The following is a 24,253-nucleotide window of genomic DNA, read 5'->3' on the forward strand; positions in this document are numbered from 1 at the left end:
AGGAAGCGTTGCTTAGACTAAAGGCCACAGTATAATAATTTCAATTATATAGCACTTCTCTCCAAAAGGACGAGCACACTCTTCTTAATTGACAATAATAATGAAACTTTTAAGGGAAGCAACAGGTGGATATTATAGATTGGTAATGGACAACCCAATATACTTCACAGGCTGCATTAGTGTCCATGTAACCTCCCAATGGGGCAATTTTACCCTTAATATCAGTAATTGGTTAAAACAATATATTTAATCAAATAAAGAGACACCTACCCTGTAATAACATATCTGCAGGCATTTTAAACAAGTGTTAGTATCTATAAAAAATAAATCGGGGCGTAATGAATGAAGGAGTGGGGGCCGCAGGTGTAGGCTTGGAGGGCTGGAAACGGCCCTAGAGCTTATTTATTGTAGACCAATTAAGCTTCATGTTACATGTGTGTGCTGACTTTCTTTTTTTTAAATGATGTGAGCCATGCAGTTTCCTCATTATAATCGCCTGCCCGCTCCTCCACTCTCCCTGAGGCTGAGGCAACATGATCTGATCATCCACGTTACTAAACACTGCGCTTAGTGAGATGTTTGACCTGGATATGAAGATTATGGAGAGAACTGAGCTGAACCATTTGCAGTGTACTGTATACTGGTGACAGCATCCAATCTGGTTATAGACCTGCTCTCTGATTTACAGGAAGCTGGTGTTCTATATGCTCTGTAACTTTTGTGTGTTAATCCTCAATCACAAACTAAGGGACCTCTGTGCTGCGATTATTAACTATAATTACGGCAACAGATATTTTATTTTTGAATGAAAAGATCCTCGCTATGTCCTAGGTGTCACTCACAAGGACAGTAGTAGCGATGGCTATTGTCCCCGTGAGTTCCATCCTCGGCCTATCGGAACAGTGAAAGACATATGCCCAGTGTCACTTGCCAGGAGCCGGCCTCCATAGGCCTAAAGCGGTTTACGCCATCTTATGATGGCATAAAGCGGTTTACGTCATCTTATGATGGCCATAAATCTTCACTTTGTGGAGTTTGGGAGATAGGGCTTAGACAGTAGTCCACATTGATGATAATGGGGACTGCGATCTGCAGCGCTAGTATGTAGTCTTCTCCACGAGATTTCTGTGACATTTCCTGCATTAGGCTGTTAGCACATAGCAGCAATTCATAAAATGATGCAGAACCTGCAGTTTTTACATAATTTTATGAAAAAAATTCTTGATAAATAGGCCCCGATCCAGGGTTAAGTTTTAGGACACACGTATGCATGCAAACAAAGTATGTCAGGAGCCCTATTCAATGGCCTGTGCTAGACTTCATATTTCAAAGCTTGATTGAAGCAATGTGTATTTGTAAACTCCTGATTAGCCACCTATAATGGCGACACTCTATACTATATAACGCGTCTTCCCATGATGAAATCTGCAGGGTTGGAGAGATCAGTACAGCCAGGCAGTGCAGCATTATTATAAGGAGCTAAATTTAGCAAGATGTCCTAATGGCTTTTTCTATCTGTCAGTAAGGAGAACATCACGACTCCATTGATATTTTCCAAAGCGATACAGCTAATAAGGAACTGTCTACAATGTATAAATACCTTTGTAAACAGAAGAGGTCAGACACTCAGCTGGAGCGCAGCAGACGTTTCGGTAATTGGGTTGGAACAAATGAAAAACACGGTCTGTGTTCCAGCGGCAGAGTCTCTGCTTCCAGGGAGTCACATGGCAATGGCAATGATCTTTATAAATTAATAGTTTCCTTGTTTGGATGTTACACCTGTAACTGTTAACAGACATCCTCAATATTAAGGGGGATGATAATAATGAAAATAATTCATCCTACAGTTTCTCAACTCAGCTGGCAAATGACTAAACATTTGCAGCAAAAAATGAAAGATCTGCAATACTAGTGTTCTATTACGTGTACTGACAACTCTGATTGCAGATGTACAACCTAGGCCTTCCAATTTATATTACACCAGGGGGTATATTTACTAAAGTGCGGGTTTTTAGAAGTGAACATGTTGCCCATAGCAACCAATCGGATTCTAACTATTATCTTCTAGAAGGTGCTAGATAAATGTTAAGTAGAATCTTATTGGTTGCTATGGGCAACATCTCGACTTCTAAAGATCTGCACTTTAGTAAATATACTCCTAGGTATAAACTCTTATAGCTCATATCATGTTAGTTTAATTAATATCCAGCCCAACAGATCATTTTCTTTATGTTCTATTGTTATACTACAACTAACAATTTTACCTGAGCTCGGTGGGACTTTGTTTAATGCTGGCAGGAGACGGGTGGGTTTGAATGTTCTTCTTTATTTGTGAACAGCTACAACAACTTTGTCTTGAAGATTAAATGACCAGGGCACACACTTATAGTTTTTGGCCAACCACATTTTCCAGTATTCTGATTAAGTAAATCCATATCCCATTAAGCCACATACAGGAGCAGCCTAGTTGAACACAATTAATGAATCCGAGGCCAGGCCAAAACGAATGAACCCACAGAGTGTCTAGTTTGTGTGGTATGCCAATAGTCAGGGCCGTAACTAGGGTGGTGTGACCAATGCCTTGGCACAGTGCACCGCAGGGCAGGGGGCGCTGTTTGGGCCTGTCAATTTTCCTGTTTATTACCATTCTCACTTGTAGATTCCTCTTCTTTTATCCCCAGCATCTCCTGGCCTCTCCTATCTATTCCTGGCCCTTCCACATGAGGCCATGGCCCTTTTTCAGGTGCACTATCTTATGTCCCTATTTAAAAATTGGGAGGGGGGGGGGGGCTGCCAATGCTCTCTCTGGCACAGGGCACCAAAAAGTCTAGTTACGGCTCTGCCAATAGTATGTAAGCTTTCACAGTCAGGGTCCTTTGTCCTCTTATCTATATCCATGCAACCTGTGTACATTTTGATGCGCAGTAGTTTAGGAGTTCTGCAAGCCACAAGAATACACAAAGGGTTCCCATCCTTTCAAAGCAACTTGCCTTTTACCGTTACTTGTCCTGTAAATGTATTTGTTTGTAATGATATTTCTGTATTGTAAAAAGGAAAAGATGCACAAACTTCTGGAGGTCTACGAGCGGCTGGGGGGCGAGGAGGATATTGTGAACCCTGCAAATGAACTCATCAAGGAAGGACATATCCATAAACTGTCGGCAAAGAACGGGACAACGCAGGACCGCTATCTATACCTGGTGAGCGCTTGTGTGTTTATACTGTAGGTAGAGAGCCAGTCACATGACTTTGGGCCGCTGTAGTAACGGTTATGTGTATTTGGAGTTCCTGCAGCATTCAGAGGAGACGATAGTTTGTGTGACAAATATTGCGGTGTACAGTATCTTCCAGCATACAGAATGACAGTGCGTGTGGCCAAGAGGGTATTACCATAAAACCTAGATTTTACAAATCTAACGCTAAGAGGATTATTTCAGGAGCTCTGTTGTGAATTAAAGAAACGCTCACAGTTAGACATAGTGATCAGCAAAACCATTTATTCCTGATTGTATTTCATCATTCCTTATTGAGTGTGTCAAGTGTTCCTGTAAGCAGTTGTACTTACCTGCACATTACCATTCATGCTGCTGGCTGCTGTTTACCACATTCCTTTATTTCCCATTGGTAACCGTCTTGGGTACTGGCTGTCTTTCTTATTGGGTCTCTGTATGGTTGCTCTATACCAGGGATGGGGAACCTCAGTCCCAGGGTCTGTATAAGGCCCTCAGAGCCATTTGTTTTTTGTTCTTTGGAATATTGTACCTCAGAGCCATTTGGTCTGGCCCTCGGAGCTTTGCCTAGGATGGCACCCTGCACACAGAATCCATGCAGCAGTGCTGCCTTTAGTGTCCTTTAGAATGCTTCAGTCACACAGCTGCCCTTACAGCTCCCCGCAGCATCCTCAGGATGCTCCGGGCATTGCTGTAATCACCAGTGATTGTGCTGCCGCCCCATCATGTGGAGAGGGGGCATGGTCTGCATCAGGCCCGCGAATAATGTTATATATATCAAAATGGCCCTCAGCAGAAAAAAGATTCCCCACCCCTGCTCTATACAGTCCTACACCATAAAAGGAATTTCTCCATATCCTGCACTGATGAGCTCTAATAAAACTGAAACAGCTTTCTATGTGTTTCTATACATTTGCCTGTACCTATGCAATTTAACTTCAGGATGTGCAAGGAGCTGAAGGATGATTATCCAATTGCAGAAATCCGCACAGATACTGAAGTGTTGCACTGCATTGGATGACTGGGACTTTGAGCAATAGAATCCCTAGTTGCAAAGAACAGTGTAAGTCTCTAGTACCTTTAGGCTGATCTTCCCATTTTAATTGTGATCATCGTAAATTTGCACCATTTTGGGCTAAAACTTTTTGTCAGGTGTTCCAAGAACCCCAAAAGATTTTATTTTATCTGTATCATGCAAATTCTTATTTAAGATCCCGTACCCACTAGACAACCCGATAAACGTCATAAGTCACATGTGAGCTCTCCAACCTATAAAATATTGAAAAAAAAAATGCCCCTACAGGCCCTCATACCACAATAATCCCTCATATCTCACTTGTACTCCAAACCTGCCCCATTTAGTCGGCATAACCGTTGTGTCATGTGATGCGAAAGATGGTGGTTGCCATTCCATTTTATTTTTGCTAAATGACATAAACAAGAGAACTAGCCAGAGCGTGGGTAGAAAGCTGTTGAACATCCGTGCTCTCGGTGCAGGCAGTTACTATATTCATATACAATGGATTACTCTGGCTAAAAATACACAAGACACATGTAATTGAGGCAGGGACATGTTTTTATGTTTTAATTAGATTGTTTCATCAATACTTTGGCGGGGGCAGCTCAGGTCAACGTCTAGACTGGTTCCCCCGCCTAATAATTGTTCTGGAACGAGAGACACCATATTACTTTGACAGCAAAACTTTGAAACAATATCAACAATAACAACAAGGATCTAAAGTCATAAACAATTTTAACAAGCAATAATCTGCATTGTTTAAAGTATCTATTACTTTATTATGGTGAAATATGAAATGCCACTCTGAATATGGGCAATAATGATGTTCATGTACTACATTTGTAGTTCATTTAGCAGTACTTACAATAAAATATATTTAATATACATATATATATATTTGTGAATATTTAGAAATTCACTATTACAGATGTGTCCACATACATCTAGCCTCCCTGCACGTTAAACAGCCCTTCTAGTTGTGCCATGCCGTGGTGTGACTCGGTAGTGCTGAGCTTCTTTTTGTGTGACTTTTTCCCTTAAAAATGCATCTTATTTGCAAAGTGCACAAGCAGCTTCCGCTAATTAACATGATATGCGGCATGCCTATATTCTGTGTGCGACTGCGATGTATCTACATGCGAAATGCTACGTTACAGTGTCACAGCCAGTGATACTGTAACGTAGTATATTGTATTCAGATACACCCACAGTTGCACACAGAATATAGGTATGCCGCATACCATGTTAATCAGCGGAAGCTGCTTTTGTATCCTAGTCACATTGCTTTGTGAATAATACGCATTTTTAGGGGAAAAGTTACACAAAAAGACGCTCGGCTCTACCAAGTCACACGGCGCTCATGCGTTATGTGTAATGCAGAGGATAAGATGTATGTGGACACATCTGATGACGTACTGAATTTTTATTCATCTACGTAATTTGTGTTTCTGCATACTGGATACAGTGCTTCAATAACAGCCATTTCCTTTAACAAGTAAGTTATTATTTGCAGGTTTAATGGGCAATGAATATTATGGGCCAAATGTAATAGGGTGAGAGTTTAGAAAATGTGAGAGTTTAGCAGTAAACTCTCTCATTGGTTGAGTTTTATCTTCAAAATGGGAAAACATCTGAATGAGATTTTAAATCGTGAGAGTTTTTTAAGTCTAAAAAAACATGTGAGCGTGCTCTGTTACTTTGTTTTTGGACGCTATTACATTGACAAAGTTTAAAAAGTGTCAGAAACTCTCACTTTTCTAAACTCTCACCCTATTACATTTGGCCCTGGAAAACTGACTGACCTTCTGAAATAGAAATATCACATAAGAAACTTAAGTGAATACAGATGCTACAACCTATAAGTGACTTGTGCTAACTACAGAGCATATTTCATGTATCTAGAATGTTCTGCACTGTTTCTCTGTAATAGTTCCTGCTAAACTAATGTTTGAAAGCACATGATCTATATGGAACTTACCAATGACCCCTGCGTGGTGTGTGTGGTGTGGAGTATGAGTGTGTGTGTGTGGTGTGGAGTATGAGTGTGTGTGTGTGGCGTGTGAGTGGTGCTTATTTGGAAAAATTGAATTTCTGAGCACAGCTGTGTGATTAGTGGCAGTGGCTCAGGGAAACCAACAAATTACATTTAAACTTCAAATAGAGCCAGCATTTGGCCAGGAGCATGAAGGCAGTCATCTAAGTTCTTACCCTTCTCAGGAGCTCCCACTTTATTTTTTTTTCCCATTTACCTATTGAGCCCTGTGGAGACATTATCTGGGGACACTTAGTATCACACATCGGGGTTTTCGCCCCAGCTACCGGGTCCTGCGGTGTCACATCACTAATATCCGTGGCCAGTTTGGATTTTCCTACATCTACCAACCTGGGGAGTAAGTTCCGGAGGCGAGAAAGTTGTTGGTGCCCCCTCCCCATGCTCGCATTCACTAGCAAAACCCCACTACCCTCAGCACTCACATTCACTACCAAAACCCAGTACTAGCAGCACTCACACAAACTCCCTGCAACCCACATTCACTACCAACACCCCAATACCAGCAGCACTCACACAAACTCCCCGCAACCCACATTCACTACCAACACCCCAATACCAGCAGCACTCACACAAACTACCCCTAACCCACATTCACTACCAACACCCCAATACCAGCAGCACTCACACAAACTCCCCGCAACCCACATTCACTACCAACACCCCAATACCAGCAGCACTCACACAAACTCCCCGCAACCCACATTCACTACCAACACCCCAATACCAGCAGCACTCACACAAACTCCCCGCAACCCACATTCACTACCAACACCCCAATACCAGCAGCACTCACACAAACTACCCCTAACCCACATTCACTATCAACACCCCAATACCAGCAGCACTCACACAAACTCCCCGCAACCAACATTCACTACCAACACCCCAATACCAGCAGCACTCACACAAACTCCCCGCAACCCACATTCACTACCAACACCCCAATACCAGCAGCACTCACACAAACCCCCCCTAACCCACATTCACTACCAACACCCCAATACCAGCAGCACTCACACAAACTCCCCGCAACCCACATTCACTACCAACACCCCAATACCAGCAGCACTCACACAAACTACCCCTAACCCACATTCACTATCAACACCCCAATACCAGCAGCACTCACACAAACTCCCCGCAACCCACATTCACTACCAACACCCCAATACCAGCAGCACTCACACAAACTCCACGCAACCCACATTCAGATCAGGGTGCCCCTCCAGGGCTGGCGCCCCCGGATGCGACCTCCTTCCAGTGTCTCCTGCATTTATGTACTTGCTGGCAACCAGTTTCCATCAGCCGTACTCACTTGTCCTGCTCGGCAAATAGACACTGGGATTGCCCTATTTCAATAGTCTCCTATGTCCAGCTCATTGCCAGAATAACACTCTTCTTCCGAGTACAGTCTCCTGGCTCCTGACTGCAGTGTCTCCATCTTTGTTCCAGTTTCTGCATCTGACTCAGCATCCAGTGATCTGCGCTTATAAAGTGCATCTGCATCTGACTCAGCCTCCAGTGTTCTGCATTTAAGTGCATACTGTATCAGACTCAATCTCCAGCTATGTGAATATAAGAAAAAAAACACATATTTACATTCACATATTTAGGATCAGCCTATCCTTCTGGGCGAGCTGCTCTTGATTACACTATATATATCTGGAGCGCCCACAATTGTGTTTTTTTCAATCTCCAGCTACTTGTGTATAAGTGCATCCTGCATCCATGCAGTCCGCATTCATCTCAAGCATCTACCAAACTGTGAATCTCCACCTGTTGTTAAACTACAAGTCCCAGTATGCTTTGCCAGCTGATCTTTGGGATAGTATGCTGGGATTTCTAGTTTCACAACAGCTGGAGAGCCACAGGTTGGCCAGGCCTAATCTACATCCTACTCTCAGTACTCTGCAGCACTCCAGTATTATCATCTCCTGCAGGCTGACACTGGTACTACAGGCACTTTTGTGGTCACATCTACTGCCTCTGCTTACTACAGTTCTGAGTACATCAAGAGACTATAGACTAGACTATACCTGTCGTGCTTCCGGAAACTCTCTCCAGTATGCTCCTAAAAGACTGCATTATATCTGTATGTTTACAATCACCCATACATATCCTTCTAATAGTGGTCTAGATGAGAAGGAGCTTAATCGAGGCTTCAAGCTTTCACCAGGTACGTGCAGTCAGGGTAGGTAGGCCCTATCATACTCCTCAGATTTGATATAAAAATGATTAGAATAATACAAAGAATTTATTTATAACTTATAAACATCTTTGTTTATTGTAATAATTTTTATAGTTAACCAGCTCTGTTTAGCCCCCTGGGACTGTAGGGAGATGAGAGATGAGGCAGCAACAGCCTCGCTTCTGCATAGTCAAACACTGCTTGCAGCGCTGGGCGCGGGGCCACACCACGGGCAGTAAGCTGCACAGAGACTAATAGAAGCTAATAGAGACATGCCTCTGAGTATGGGGAAGGGGGGGGGGGGTTGCCTTGAGCACTGATGGACAACTTGGATGTGTCATGTGATAAGGAAGTGTACTGCAGTGTTTAGCGATCAGAGCTCAGCAGCAAGAGAAGACACAGAGATGCAGCTAGGAGAATCAATGGACACTGAAGCTTAGTGCAGTGAGGGAAGAGTTACAGGGAGTAGGGGGTGAGATAGGCTCCCAGCACTCAGACCCATCTCCATATGTGCCACCCTGCCATTGACCTCACCACACCTCCTGACTTCCACTACTCACCCCCACATACAAGACTAGCTCCAAGGGTCCCTTTCTAGATCTACAAAACCCAGTAACGTGACACCTAGGATTTGTTGATCTCATAACTGTTTGTGTGACCACTGGTGACTTGTACAATTTAGGACATAAACTACGCTGGCACACCAGATTAGGCAGTTACTCAAGTTGGTGTGATAGGTGAGTGTCAGGGACGAAAGGTGGCTTGGTAATTAGTGTGTGGGTCTAACAGGCAGGATACTGAGTAACTGCCCTGTAAGCATGAGAATCATGACATGCTGTACCTGTGTATCAAGGGCAACCATACAGCCTGGAACGGATACTGCTATTTCCAGTTCATTATGTTGATTTGGTCATATTTATCTAAAAGGGCCTTTCTGCCTAGTTGTGCTAGACATTTAACTTTCCCTTGAGAACACTAATTTTATGTGTTTTAACTTAATTACTGGGTTTACATTAGAGGACAGGCTTAACTTTGCTTTCATTACTAATATTGTTCAGTATGTTGGGTATAGCAATATGGAGACCCACTCTAGCTAGGGTCAGCCTAGTGACCTTTTTCGTCTATAATTGATCTTGCCTGAAGGCACTACATAGCGACACGAGAATAGACAGCCAATAACAGAAAGCAATTAAATTTAAGAGGACCAGCTACAGTAGGTTTATAAATAGTGGATAGTTCAAGGTTGAGAAACCTTTTTAAGGTTCAGAAGGAAAACTGCATTAAACAGCTTTATGTCTTCTAATAATCTACAGACACAAATATAGGAAAGAATAATAAATGGAAAACATGTATTTTATGTATAACCTATTTAACGAATGTGTTTATGGATGGTTCTAAGTGATCTCATTACCTCATTTATTATTAACAACACTTGCATACTATCAGTGGCAATGTGCGGTCACGATTTACAGCTATAATTATGGTAACCCGCCATCGCTATGGGCACAAAAATCTGCTGTGTTGTTGGTTGCCAGAAAAACTGTCAAATATCTATTTATACTGTATACATTTCATATACATATTTGTGTGTAATTTCTCATATGATGCATTAGGAAATATTATTTTGTGTTCCAGTTTAACAGTATGATGTTGTATTGTGTTCCCAAACTGAGACTGATGGGACAGAAGTTCAGCGTCCGGGAAAAGATTGACATTGCCGGAATTCAGGTGAGTTTTCAGAAAACACACAAGAAAATATGTCTGTCACTGAAGCTGGTTATGTTCTTTAAGATGCTATTGGCCAGCCTGATCCTTATGCCCAGCCTGATCCTTAAACAGGATCTGTGTGCAAATTGGGGGCTCGGAGATTGGACGAATGAGCCAGATCTTACTGAGGCCATTAAGTGTGGCTGGCCAGCTGCAGGAAGCATGTATATCACTTCAGTGGCCATGTATTTCATCAGTCTCAAAACCAAAAAATATTTGTATCATCTGATTGTAGATGTACATGCACAAGTCTGGGGCCAGTTTGGTTTATATGTGTATGTTTAGCTTTGTTTGAATATTAATGATATGTTTTTAAAAAAATTAAATAAATTTTTTTTCAACAAATCACACATGTACAGTGTTATTTACTAACATTGCTCAAATGTGGAAGCCTGAATAAAAACCATAGCAGCCAATTGCCAATTAGATCTCACCTGTCTGGTGCAATTTAGAATTTGGAAGCAAATCTCTGATGGGTTGTTATGTGTATTGTGCAAAATTACCTTTGTGCAATGTTAGTAAATAATGCTACCTGCAAAACGTTGCATTATAGTGAGAAGCACTGTATAGGCTGAACATGCAACTGTGCTACAGATGTGTCCTCTCTCATCTTTGCTGCAGTCATGGTGCTACTTGTCCCGTGAGACTCTACTAGTGCCGGGCGTCTTTTTGCCGAAAATGTACCTAAGTGGCAATGCGATGCATCCAGGACGCACACAGCTACAATGTATCGGTCGCAGCTTTTTTAGTTCTGTTGCGACTTTTTTGCATTTTCGGCAAAAAAGACGCCCGACGCTAGCATCGTTGCATGGGACTTGACGGCTCCCTCACGCCAGGCAAGTCGCGCTGCGTGGCGTAATTAGGCTAGATGTATGAGGACACATCTGTATCTAAATTAAATAAATTAAATAAATCTTTTATATTTAGGAGTACACTGCAACCATATCTGCTGCAAAACCTCTTTAGGAACTGTGCTGTCAGTCACCATGTGCACGATGAAACTGCTAGATTTCTGGCTAAAGGATGTTTGATGAGTAGTGGAAACTGACATAGAGGAGATGAAAGGTGTTTCCATATTTGCAGCATGCCTGCTTGAGATATTGATGGTGCCAAATCTTGTCGTTTAGCCGTTGTTATCGGCAAGATGAATCTACCATTAATCTTCAAGCTATATTTTTTCAGGTCCAGGAGATTGTGAAACAAAACGCATCTCGCACATTCCTGATAACAGGGAAGAAACGGTCGCTGGAACTGCAGGCCAGGTATTACGTCTTGGATCTAAAGTCTTTAAAGTGGTTACATTTTTTTTAGGAATCTTCCTGTGCTGAAAGGTACAATATATTCACAGTGGTGAAAGTTTTATCACTATAAACAATAATAGGTTAAACCGTTCTCTGCTTGTTATGCTTTAAAAGCTACATTACTAAGTAGGAAATCTTTTTTCCTAAGGTGACTCCTATCTGTATGGAGCTTCCAGGAGATGCAATATGAATAAACGCTAAATAAAGACCACCAGCTTTAAATAGTGACAGAGGTGGTGTGTGAGATGGAGGACCAATCACAAGCTACAATCCTTACCACTCACATTGTTTCTCATGTCACCATACCCACTGGGGTTTGGACTGGCATTCCTTTTGCAGATGGTGATTAATGGTTAGCATTATTGACTCACAGCACTGAGGTATTGGGTTCGATTCCCACTAAGGCCCTAACTGTGTGGAGATTTTATGTTCTCCCCATGTTTGCGTGGGTTTCCTCCGGGTACTCCGGTTTTCACCCACTATTCAAAAACATACTGGTAGGTTAATTGGATTCTGACAGAAAAATTAACGTGTATGTGTGTGTGTTATGGATTGTAAGCTCCACTGGGGCAGGGACTGATGTGAATGTCCAAATATTTATATGTAAATAAATAATTTTGTGTTATGCCTTTTTAATTTTTTACTGGTGTGTTTCTTTGTGGTAGAGTAGCTCACGCTACACTCCAAACACTAACAAACTCTACTAATGCTGTAAATGCATTTGATTTGTAATTTTATTACCATTTTTAAAAACATTCACTTGGTATGAACCCATATAGTTTTTCTGAGTGACTACAGATCCTCTAATTTAGATGATGTTGTTTTTCAATCTCATTGGGATCAATTTAATTAGTTGCAAAGTGCTGTTCGTCGCGCTCTGGAAAGGCGCATCGGGCGAACCCATTTACATCAGCAATTTCTGTTCACACTCATAGAGGTGCACACAGAAGGCGGCAATGTAGCCACAATTTAGAGCGCACTGTTTATTATTACCAGTTATTTTTATAGCGCACACATTTTCCGCAGCGCTTTACAGGGAATATTTGGCCATTCACATCAGTCCCTGCCCCAGTGGAGCTTGCACTCTATATTACCTATCACATGCTCACATACACATACGCACTAGGGGTAATTTTGTTAGGAGCCAATTAACCTACCAGTATATTTTTGGAGTGTGGGAGGAAACCGGAGTACCCGGAGGAAACCCACGCAAGCACAGGGAGAATATACAAACTCCACACAGTTAGGGCCGTAGTGGGTATCGAACCAACGACCTCAGTGCTGTGAGGCAGTAACGCTAACCATTACACCATTATACGCTCATTCATACACCGTGGCACATCGCAAGTAATTGAATCAATGTTGGAATTGTTACTACAGTATATAAACATGTAGCAGGCTGTATGCTGTAATACAGATTTGCCACACACGTGTAGTCTTTTGAGGCTCTGTAGGTAGCTAAGTGCCATGTCTGGATATGTAGTTAGTGAGGCATTTTGAGATCACTTTGCTGCTGCAGCTCCAGTGTTTCTTCTGTATATTCCCCTGCAATTAATAGTTAATGGTTGTTCTTCTGTATTGTATCAGCTGCTGTTTGTATATTGTGTATACTTTTATTTATTTGAGAACATTAAGTTAAATAACAGGTTTGCTTCTCTTTGTAGGACAGAAGAGGAGAAAAGAGACTGGATCCAGGTGAATAGTTTGGTTATGATAGATTTTACAATAGATATTGTTACATTACACAATGGCGTCTGGAAGCTCTTTAGTTTTAATAAGAGCATTAATTATGCCTATTAACAATGGATGAAAACAAATCAATAGCTGCTAAAGACAGTGAATACTGACTATATATTTCATTGTTTTTTTTAAATATTAAAGTTTCTTTCTGCAAATACAGCCTGTAGCAAAATACGATGACTCTGATTCAGAGATGGACCCAGTGTCGATGTTTGCACAGTTGAGCGATGTTTTGCTACTGCGCAGGCGCAAAAAGTTTGGTAACTGCTTACTGCACATATGCAAACCCCAGTGTCCAATTCTGTTCGCAAATGCGTACGGCATCGCTGACACTTGAGCAGGGGTTTGCGATCCCTGAGCATTTCAGGTGGACACTGAGAGGTGATTGCAGATGGGGTCAGTTTCACGAGTATGTTAAGCAGTGTCACAGGCATATCTGCGTTCCCAATCACAAATCCGCAGCTTCAGAGGCCATGTGTAGTTGGATTAGAGGAGTGTGGCTAAAGTAGATCCTAGTCTATCGCAATGTCGATGGTGTGACCGATGTTGGGGCAATGTTGGAGTGTTTACAATCTCCCTCGCAAATGCACAGACCACACAGCCTAAAAGTGGGCGTCTCAGCGCTACTACATTCCATCGCACCATGGAACACAAAGGGACGACTGAGATCATATTCCCGAAACCGCTATTGAGAGGGTGGCTACAAGCGCACCTACATTAGAATTAGGGATGTGCGGGTTCGGTTTATTCAGTTCTTATCGACAAATTATCGCAAGTTCAGATTAGTTCGGATTTCTCTTATTGGCTATCCAAAACACATGACAGCGGGATAGCCAATATGATGCCGTTTTGAGATCCGAACATATACGAGTAAAACCAAACCGCACATCTCTAATTAGAATCATACTTGCCTACACTCCCAGAAGTCGCGGGAGGCTCCCAATTTTTCGGATAGCCCCCCACACCCCCGAAAGAGTAGGCACTTCTTTCACATCTCGCGCACTTCCTTTTGAAATTGGCAGAAATTTACCTGGAATCTGCGGACCATTGGGGTGCGGGGTTAGTGAAGCGATTCTATGATTGCGTCATTTGGCTCTGCCCCCTATTAAAATATGCACAATTCGCAAGATTTTGCTGCAAGGGGGTGGGGCCTAAAGATGCGGATGGTCCACCCCCAACACTACACGACTGCTGACTCCCCCCGGGCTTCTCAGTGTCTATGTTATGTTGTTGTGTGCCAGGTACTGCCAGGACATCATTGCATATGGGACCTCAAGCAGAAAACTGTTCAGTCCACTCCTGAATACTAAATTTTAAAATATAGCAGCACATTTTATTATATGTATTTCACTTCTACATATAACTATAGTAATTATCTCACACTACTGGTTCAGAGTTAGTGATTTGCACACCTCAAATGCAGTCATAGTTACTAAAATATTTGCTGGCAATGTATGATTATAATATATTTTGTTTATCTGTATTTCTTCCAAGAACTCCACTTTATAAGGAAACCTCCCACTCTCTGTGACCCTCACTGTCCTCAAATAAGGACACTGACCATCCCTAAATTGCCCAGTCTTCCAGTCATAGAGGGCTGGTAAACCATAGAGACTATATATTGCTAATTATTATACAGCCAACAGGATCTGAACAGCACAAATAGGCATCTCTATTATATGGGAGTCATATTTCAAAACGATATACCTTTGAATATCTTTACAAACTATTGATGCGATAACAGTTCTGCTTTTTCTGGAGAACACAACCAGTTGTGACGTTCTGTCTGTGTTTAAAAAAAATAAAGTGGAGAATGTGACCGAAACATTTGCAGTTTTTTCAGTTTCTGACTTCACAATTCTTGTTGGAGACAAAGTAAAAATGACGATTTAGGAACATAAATTAAATACTTCCATAAAACTAAATGCTAAAGGTTCTGTACATGACTACGTAGAATTATGGTGATTCGATATTTACAGTCGCTACTTTTTAAGGACTACACAGCAAACATCACGCAACATTCTGTTCATTGCTGTCCAGTCAATTTATGCTTGTGGTATAAAGAATCGACACTAAGAAGGTGACACCAAATGGTCCACTTGCAACACATCGACAGGGACAAAATGTCGACTTGTACAAACGGCTGACAGACAAAAGGTCGACATGTTCAAATGGGGGACACAAAAATGGTTGATGCATTTTTTTAAGTTATTTTAACCCTAATACTAACCCCTCCCCTTAGTGCCTAGCCCTAACCCTCCTTGTGGTGCGTAACGCTAACTCTCCTCCTAGTGCCTAAACCTACTGTAATTGTACCCTAACCCTTCCACTAATCCCCTAACTGTCCCCTCCGGCAGCCTAACCCTCCCCCAACGGCCTAACCCAAACTTCAAAAATGTTGAAAAAAAAATAAAATATGTCAACCATGTGTGATAACCATTTGAACCGGTTGACCTTTTGTACAGTCAGCCTTTTGCACCTGTCATACTTTTGTCACTGTCGGCCACTTGGTGTCGACCTTCTTACTGTCAACCTTTCATCCAGATCACTCAATTTACAGGGTTAGGGTGGAGGCAAACATTTTCCTCAAGATTATTTTTAAGATAACCAATTTTTTTTACTAACAGACTGAATAACAAATCGTCATTACAATTTCCAAAATTCATCAAAGCTGTACTATCTCTCAGCGTATATCACTGCAACATTATTTTGCCTTAATATTTTGAATATTTACAAATTCAGGTTTTTCAGTGTATTTCCATGTTAATTACTTAGCTAGAATTTATGTTTGAAAAACTGACATTATTACAAATGTTTCCCCACACATCTAGCGCCTATAATCCATATGCCGCGAGACACCGGGTGCAAATGAGACGACCTGAGGCTAGTAGCGTAACGCACTTTTCAATATATTTTGCGTCTTATATGCATTGTGAAATCAACGAAAAACCACTCACAGTGCTCTAGAGATGCCAAACTGGTATTGGTTTTACACACACACAAAGTTGCAGATTAAGCACAATGGGACTTGGCGCTTCAGACTCAGCTACACACAGATGTCGCACATCAAATTCATCAGTGTAATTTTTTTTCACTCCAAGTTGTTTTGCATGGTTCCCTATATGAACATATAATAAGCTGCAATTTGCTATAGTTACTGCATGATTTATAATTTCATCAGGTTATTCAAGCAACGATTGAAAAACACAAACAAAACAGTGAAACCTTCCGAGCGTTTAATAATTCCTTCTCCCGGGAAGAGGAGCATTGCCCGGACTCACCGGTAAGGATCGTACAGCTAAAACATCAGACTTGGTTGAATCAAAGAGACTGAGGTACTAATTAAGGCCCTGATTCAGACCCACTCGCGAGCGGCTGTCCGCTCGCAAGTGGGTCGATGTTCTGCACTGAGCATGCGCACGACGGAGGGAGCTCCGTCGTGCGCATGCGCCAGACGCGACGAGCGAAGGAAAGTCCTTCGCTCGTTGTGTCTGATCAAAGGGGGCGTGCTGTCGATGTTGATTGACAGCACGCCCCCTTTGGTGGGCATGCCGGGGGCGTGCCTCCCTGACGGGGGCGTTCCCACGGGAACGCCTCCCGTCAGAAGCCGGCCCACTGACATCACTAGTGATGTCAGTGGGAGTGATTTTGGCTCTGATAGAGCCAAAATCACTCCGAAGCTTGCGGTTGAAAACCTCAACCGCAGGCTCCGGCTCGCAGTTTCGATGGTCGCGATGGTCAAGACCATCGCGGCCATCAAACTGCACTCTCGTATAGGCTGTGGGTGGTGACCCACAGCTATACGAGCGTCCAGGAGGACGCTCCATTTTTATGGAGGGCGGCCCTCATTCAGAGCGTGCGCTCTGCTCAGAGCGTACGGCTCTGAATGAGGGCCAAAGTCACCTGTGCTTTGAGGATGAATTTTGAGAATCACTGATCTACAATATGGGGATAACTTATTAATCATTATTGGACTTTTATTAAATAAGGTCACTTTTTCCATATTTTTTGGGGTCAAATACACTACAGAGTCCCACAGGTTTGAGAGACAGCTGATAAGTTGTACATAAATGGAAAGCCGCAACCTATTAATTTGTGCCATTTAGAACCTCATATTTCCCCTATACACCTGGCCACACTAATATCACTTTCAGATAGAATTTCCTCAAAGACCATTTGCGTGTCAGGTCATTTTGCCGGTCCCAGCCTGAACTCCCGTTCACACAGAAGAGCATATTACTGGGTCAAACATTTATACCCGTTAATTTGCTGATTAACACAGGTACTTCTGTCTGAAAAGTTCAACCCGGGTCGAAATTCCTGTGTCTCCGATGCTGGTAAATTCCTGGTTCCAAGTCCTGGAAATTTCAACCCGGGTTGACCCTTTCAGACAGAAAAAGGATCCGTGCTGATCAGCAATTTACCGGGTAGAAATGTTTGAGCCGGTAATTTGGTTTTCTGTCTGAAAGGGGTATAAGAACGATTTTGGTTGCATTGTATGTGAGCTCCAAAATGATTGTCCTACACAAATAAAATCCAAGGCCTTTACACCAGGTCTGATTAGATATTGCAAACAAACATGTCCAGCATTGACTCCCATCGCCATAGTTATGGGGTCATTATACTGTACAATTAAGACGTTCAGACAAAGTATTGAGCTCTGTTGATTTAACTTAGCGTCCAAGCCAATAGGCTAGTGCAAAATGAACATCCACTTCTGTGCTCAAATTGGTAACTGATATGGCTATAATATCATTAAATATATTGTAAATATCTCATAATAGTATTAAATTATTTTAGTAATCTATTTATCTCTCTAGATCTACAAAACATTAGTCAGTTCCAACTGCCCTTTGACAAATGCATAATGATTCCTCCATTGATACCATTACTTTTTAGAGAATTGATAGGCTGAACATTGTTACAACCCCCAAAATGGCTGCCTCCTGTGTAAAGTGTGTGATTAATCCATTTTAAATAGTCAGTCATACAGTAAATGATGGTGACCTCTGGAAAATACTTTATGGAAAATACTTTGCGGGAACAATTAAAATTTGAAACTAATAATAATCCTTTCTGGTCCAGATATCAACTCCTGGAGCGTACGAATCAGCACCAGGGTCAGATGGATGCAATTCACCTGGGGGAGTAAGTGTTTAAATTTACTCTTTACTCTGTACTGGTATAACTGATATCCCAAACTTCAAAATATGCAACATAATGTGTTCACTGTTTTATATATACATAAATAAATGTAACATTGTGGGGGCGAGGTTTAGCCAGGTAAAAATCCTTGCGCCCAATTTTGTATTACTGCGGGTATGCGCACTCCTGATACCCGCCATATCCAATTAGAAAAAAGTGATAGCAGGGTTTTCAGAGCTGAAAACCTTGTGACGCATAAAAAGAAAAATGTCAAAGAATAATAACCCACCTGTTTGGGGGGGGGGGGGGCGGTCCTCACATCGGGAGTCACTCACACACATTCATATACACTTATAAACACAAACACTCACACACGCTGACATACTCACCCTGCTGCAGCAGAGCCGGCTCCCGATGCTGGAGGTAGAAGGCAGTGCTCCAGAAGGTGAGTAATTAAGGATTAATTAACCTAATTGGAAACTTCCAATTGCTCAATTAGTCCTCGGCAGGGGTGCCGCCAGGGTCCCAGAGCAAGACCCGCTGATTTCTTAAAGTTAACGACTTTAATCAGACTTGCTCTGGAGAGAAAAAAGATGCACTGATTACTATAGAAATCACCACGTCCCATTTTCACACACCTAATTGAATAGCAAAACCCAGCGGCAGCGGGAAAAACCTGCCTGCAACTGGATTCCCCCCTGTGTGTCACAGTTTTTAAGACTTGTGAGAACTGAGACATTGACATAATGTTACAATAAACTAATTTATAGTTTTTCATATATTCTTCAGAATAAACTTTATATTATTTACATACTTCAGACTCTTCAGTCGTTTGGTCATTTATCTTAATTAAGCCCTAAAAAGCAGTGTGAGGTAAGTTGAATCAACTACGTATATAATGACAGCACTGAGGTCATGTGTTTGATAACTGAGTTAGGCCTAATCGATGTGGAGTTAGTATGTTCTCCCACTGTTTGTGGGGGGACCCCTGAGTAGGGAATCGGTATGTAATGCCACCGGATCTATGCCCGGCGGATGAAATACCGATGCCGGAACGCCGAAGCATGAAATCCCGACTGGGGACGGTAAGTACCTTAACCCTCCCTTAGTGGTGCCTAACTCAAAAACTCCCGGGGTAGTGCCTAACCCTAAGACCCCCCGGGGGTGCCAAAACCTAATCCCCTCCACCCCGAACCCTAAACCTAAGGGTAGGGTTAGGGGGTGCCTAACCCTCCCCTCCCCCCCAGTGGTGCCTAATCCTAACCCCCCCTCCCCCTAGCCTAACCCTCCCGGGGGGGTGCCTTACACTAGGTTCCCCCGGGGGTGCCTAACACTAGGTTCCCCCGGGGGTGCCTAAACCTAACCCCCCCCCCGTGCGGCTACGTGCTACGATTGCCTGCTTACCTTCGTTCGGGAATACCGGCCGTCGGGTTAGACGCCTATCTTTAGTACCAGGTCGAGCTTCCAGAGTCGACTTTCCGTCAGCCGGCATTCCGGTAATTGAACAGCGTACCCTGGGTAGTTCAGTTTCATTCCACACTCCAAGGAATTAATTCAACTATGGGCAAGCGGAGCAAAGTGCTGTTACAATGACGCAGAAACACTGGCAACGGCACCTCATCTCACCCCCCTCTCCTTGTGGACTTGCAGATATTTGCAGGTAGCCTTTAGATGGGTGTGAGCAAGAATCGCCAAGTACGGGCTACCGTAAGTGGGGAATTTGACCACACTCATGCCTCGAGCTGACTCGCAGCTTATTAAATTGACCCCCAAAACAAACGAATGAGGTAATGGCTGCTGACTAAAATGTCCCTTTAGGCCTTAGAGAGAGAGAGATAAAGTGGCCTGAGATAAAGTACCAATCAATCAGCTCCTGTCATTTTTCAAACACCACTTGTAAAGTGACCATTAGGACTGATTGGTTGGTACTTTATCTCCATCCACTTTATCTCTCTCCAAGGCTTAGTACATAGGCCCTTTAGACTGTAATCTCCAATGAGGCAGGGACTGGTGTGACTGACATATATTCTCTGTATATCACTGCATAACTGGCGCTATAAAAATAAACTAAAATACTAATATAACCTATATGGTTTCAGCTGACATTCTATATTTTAAACAATAACTTCTCCTTATCTAGCAAACTTTAATAATAACCTTTCACACCTTTGCTAAGGCTATAATAATAATTTCAGGTTTCATTGGGTGCCCTATTTTGGCTTCTTTGTCGGAGAGGATTTCTGTGAAATTGCTTAATACAGGCTGAGAGCTGAACACAATTAAAAATAATTCAAAGCTGTGTGTTGTGGCTCTAGCAGAGATTAGGGGATTTGGTACAATGGTTATTTGATGAGACAAATTTGCTTCTAATCAAATTTACCACTAGGTGGCAGTAGTAGACAGTCAATGTAATTTCTAATTCATAAATAGCCTCAATATCTAGACTACATTTTCAACTTGTTATATAATAATTTGTGATTGCAGGCTGCAGAGGCTTTAATACACCTGGGATATGACCTGTACAGTTTCAATCACAGTGCCATTCTCTACAGCTAAAATGACTGTTTATTGTAACCTCCAGCCTCATGTAATCACCTGCAATCAGACTTGTCTGTTGAATATTCTTTAGTAATTAATATTGCTTCATTTGGTGGCATTTTATTGAAAGTGGTCCTATTGGAAACACAAGTACTGTAAATTAGAGTAGGTGGTGATCTATATCTGTTTTATATATCATTACTATAGTGCTATGCAATGTCTACAGACACCTAGAATTTATTAGCAAAGTGCTCATTTTAATCTGTAAAGTTAAATATAACTGATGACGCCGTGGGCCTGATTCTGGGTTGCTTGTGATGCCAATGTTCCGGTGGTTGAGCGCTTTTTTTCCTACTGCGCATATGCGAAAATCTCTAAAAACCTGTATAGTGCATGTCAGTAGCGTCCCTCCCCGCGGTGACACCCGATGCAGGGAGGGATGCCATGCTTGCGGCGGTGGTGCTGTCGCTGAAAAGGGGGCATGGCATTGGTGAGGGGATGTAGCCTCGGGAAGGGGCGTGACCTTGTGGAAGGGGCGTGGCCTTGCGGCCTGAACCCCGGCTCGTGATTATCAATGGGGTGGTGGGGAGAGCCGGAGGTGCAGGCAGCAGTTCCGGCCCCCTCACTGTGGCAGGAGCCGTGAGCTGCACTTAATGCTACAGTGCAGCACCTGGCACCTGTCACTGAGGGGGAGCCTGCACCTTGGTGACACCCGGGTGCGACCCACACCACCCTTGTGATGCCACTGGCACATGCGTTACACAGAGTGTATGTACAAAGGCTCTGTTCCCATCGAGATGCACCGTATCAGAAATATCTTGAAAACGTAATGGGCACTTCTGGGTGGTGACAGGGCGATGGTCCGTCTTATGGGCATGTTATGGGAGTGTCGCTGGCGTATCGGTGGAAGTGCGTAGACAGACACTCAACTACTCGCACAGGAGGCCATACACGGACAGAAAAATTACACTTGCCATAGGGCTGGGGCAAGTTTCGATGGTGCGTCTAGTGGGCATTTCGGTCCTGGCACAGTCACATGCGCGAATGTATACCAGGGAAGGGCTTTGTAGCAGCATTTGCATATAGTCACGGATGGGCGACCGCCAATAGACAAACGTGGCTGCATTCGAATCAAGCAACTTGAGAGTAGCAGGTTAGGCTGTGATTGGTGATATCACAGAGTGAGACAGAACAACGTGTACGCAGCAGGTTAGGCTGTGATTAGATGGTGATGTCACAAAGTGAATATAGTGCAGTCACACTGTGTATGTAGCAGGTTAGGCTGTGATTAGATGGTGATGTCACAAAGTGAATATAGTGCAGTCACACTGTGTATGTAGCAGGTTAGGCTGTGATTAGATGGTGATGTCACAAAGTGAATATAGTGCAGTCACACTGTGTATGTAGCAGGTTACGGTGCTTATTGTTATGCTGGTCACCGTTATTCTAGACATACTTTCCTACTTTGATAATCTTCTCTCCGAGATGCAGGTGGCCGGACTATTTGCACCATTAGGCCATGCCCCTTACAGCAAAATGCTGCAAATTGTGTGTCTATGAAGTGGGGTGGTGCCAAATGACATCACTATCATAGAATCGTGATGATTGGCCCCACTCCCTCCCCACACACCGTGATTGCTAGCAGTTCTCTACCTATCACGTGGGGCTCTAAATCTTGGTTGCAGCATCATTTGAATTTACATGATCCACACTATATATATATATATATATATATATTCACCACCACAATGGCTTTGAAATGAAACAAACAAGATGTGCTTTAACTGCAGACTTTCAGATTTAATTTGAGGGTAATTACATATAAATCAGGTGAATGGTGTGGGAATTACAACGGTTTCTATATGTGCCTCCCACTTTTTAAGGGGCCAAAAGTAATGGGACAAACTAAACAATCCTAAATCTAACTTTCACTTTTTAATACTTTGTTGCAAATCCTTTGCAGGCAATTACAGCCTGAAGTCTGGAATGCATAGACATCACCAGACGCTGGGTTTCATCCCTGGTGATGCTCTGCCAGGCCTCTACTGCAAATGTCTTCAGTTCTTGCTTGTTCTTGGGGCAGTTTTGTCTTCATCAAGTGAAATGCATGCTCAATCGGATTCAGGTCAGGGGATTGACTTGGCCATTGCATAACATTCCACTTTTTAGCCTTAAAAACCACTTTGGTTGCTTTTGCAGTATGCTTCGGTTCATTGTCCATCTGCACTGTGAAGCGCCGTCCAATGATTTCTGAAGCATTTGACTGAATATGAGCATATAATATTGCCCGAAACACTTCAAAATTCATTCTGCTGCTTTTGTCAGCAGTCACATCATCAATAAATGCAAGGGAACCAGTTCCATTGGCAGCCATACATGCTCACGCCATGACACTACCACCAGCATGCTTCACTGATGAGGTGGTATGTTTTGGATCATGAGCAGTTCCTTTCCTTCTCCATACTCTTCTCTTCCCATCACTCTGGTACAAGTTGATCTTTGTCTCATCTGTCCATAGCATGTTGTTCCAGCACTGTAATGGCTTTTTTAGATGTTGTTTGTCAAACTCTAATCTGGTCTTTCTGTTTTTGTGGCTCACCAATGGTTTGCATCTTGTGGTGAACCCTCTATATTCACTCTTGTGAAGTCTTCTCTTGATTGTTGACTTTGACACATATACATCTACCTCCTGGAGAGTGTTCTTGATTTGGCCAACTGTTGTGAAGGGGTTTTTCTTCACCAGGGAAATAATTCTTCTATCATCCACCACAGTTGTTTTCCGTGGTCTCCCGGGTCTTCTGGTGTTGCTGAGCTCTCCGGTGCATTCTTTCTTTTTAAGAATGTTCCAAACAGTTGATTTGGCCACACCTAATGTTTTTGCTATCTCTCTGATGGGTTTGTTTTGATTTTTCAACCTAATGATGGCTTGCTTCACTGATAGTGACAGCTCTTTGGATCTCATATTGAGAGTCGACAGCAACTGATTCCAAATGCAAATGTCACACCTAGAATCAACTCCAGACCTTTTACCTACTTAATTGATAATGAAATAACGAGGGAATAGCCCACACCTGTCCATGAAATAGATTTTGAGTTGATAGTCCCATTACTTTTGGCCCCTTAAAAAGTGGGAGGCACATATAGAAACTGTTGTAATTCCTACACCGTTCACCTGATTTGGATGTAATTACCCTCAAATTAAATCTGAAAGGCTGCAGTTAAAGCACATCTTGTTTGTTTGATTTCAAAGCCATTGTGGTGGTGAATAGAGGC

The 24,253-nt window shown here is 42.7% G+C and overlaps 1 protein-coding gene across 1 annotated transcript in view; it reads left to right on the top strand.

Annotated features, from left to right (window-relative positions):
- Positions 1-24,253, top strand: part of FGD3 (FYVE, RhoGEF and PH domain containing 3) — a 258,633-nt gene that overhangs the window by 189,352 nt on the left and 45,028 nt on the right. Inside the window, exons 10-15 of the mRNA XM_088478691.1 lie at positions 3,054-3,200; positions 10,125-10,217; positions 11,439-11,518; positions 13,222-13,252; positions 16,479-16,580; positions 18,383-18,445. Coding sequence (XP_088334817.1) covers positions 3,054-3,200; positions 10,125-10,217; positions 11,439-11,518; positions 13,222-13,252; positions 16,479-16,580; positions 18,383-18,445 — 516 coding nt within the window. The remainder of the gene's footprint in view (positions 1-3,053; positions 3,201-10,124; positions 10,218-11,438; positions 11,519-13,221; positions 13,253-16,478; positions 16,581-18,382; positions 18,446-24,253) is intronic.

The sequence above is a fragment of the Taudactylus pleione genome, unplaced genomic scaffold (assembly GCF_031769625.1).
Source record: "Taudactylus pleione unplaced genomic scaffold, aTauple2 ptg000217l, whole genome shotgun sequence".
Lineage (NCBI taxonomy): Eukaryota > Metazoa > Chordata > Amphibia > Anura > Myobatrachidae > Taudactylus > Taudactylus pleione.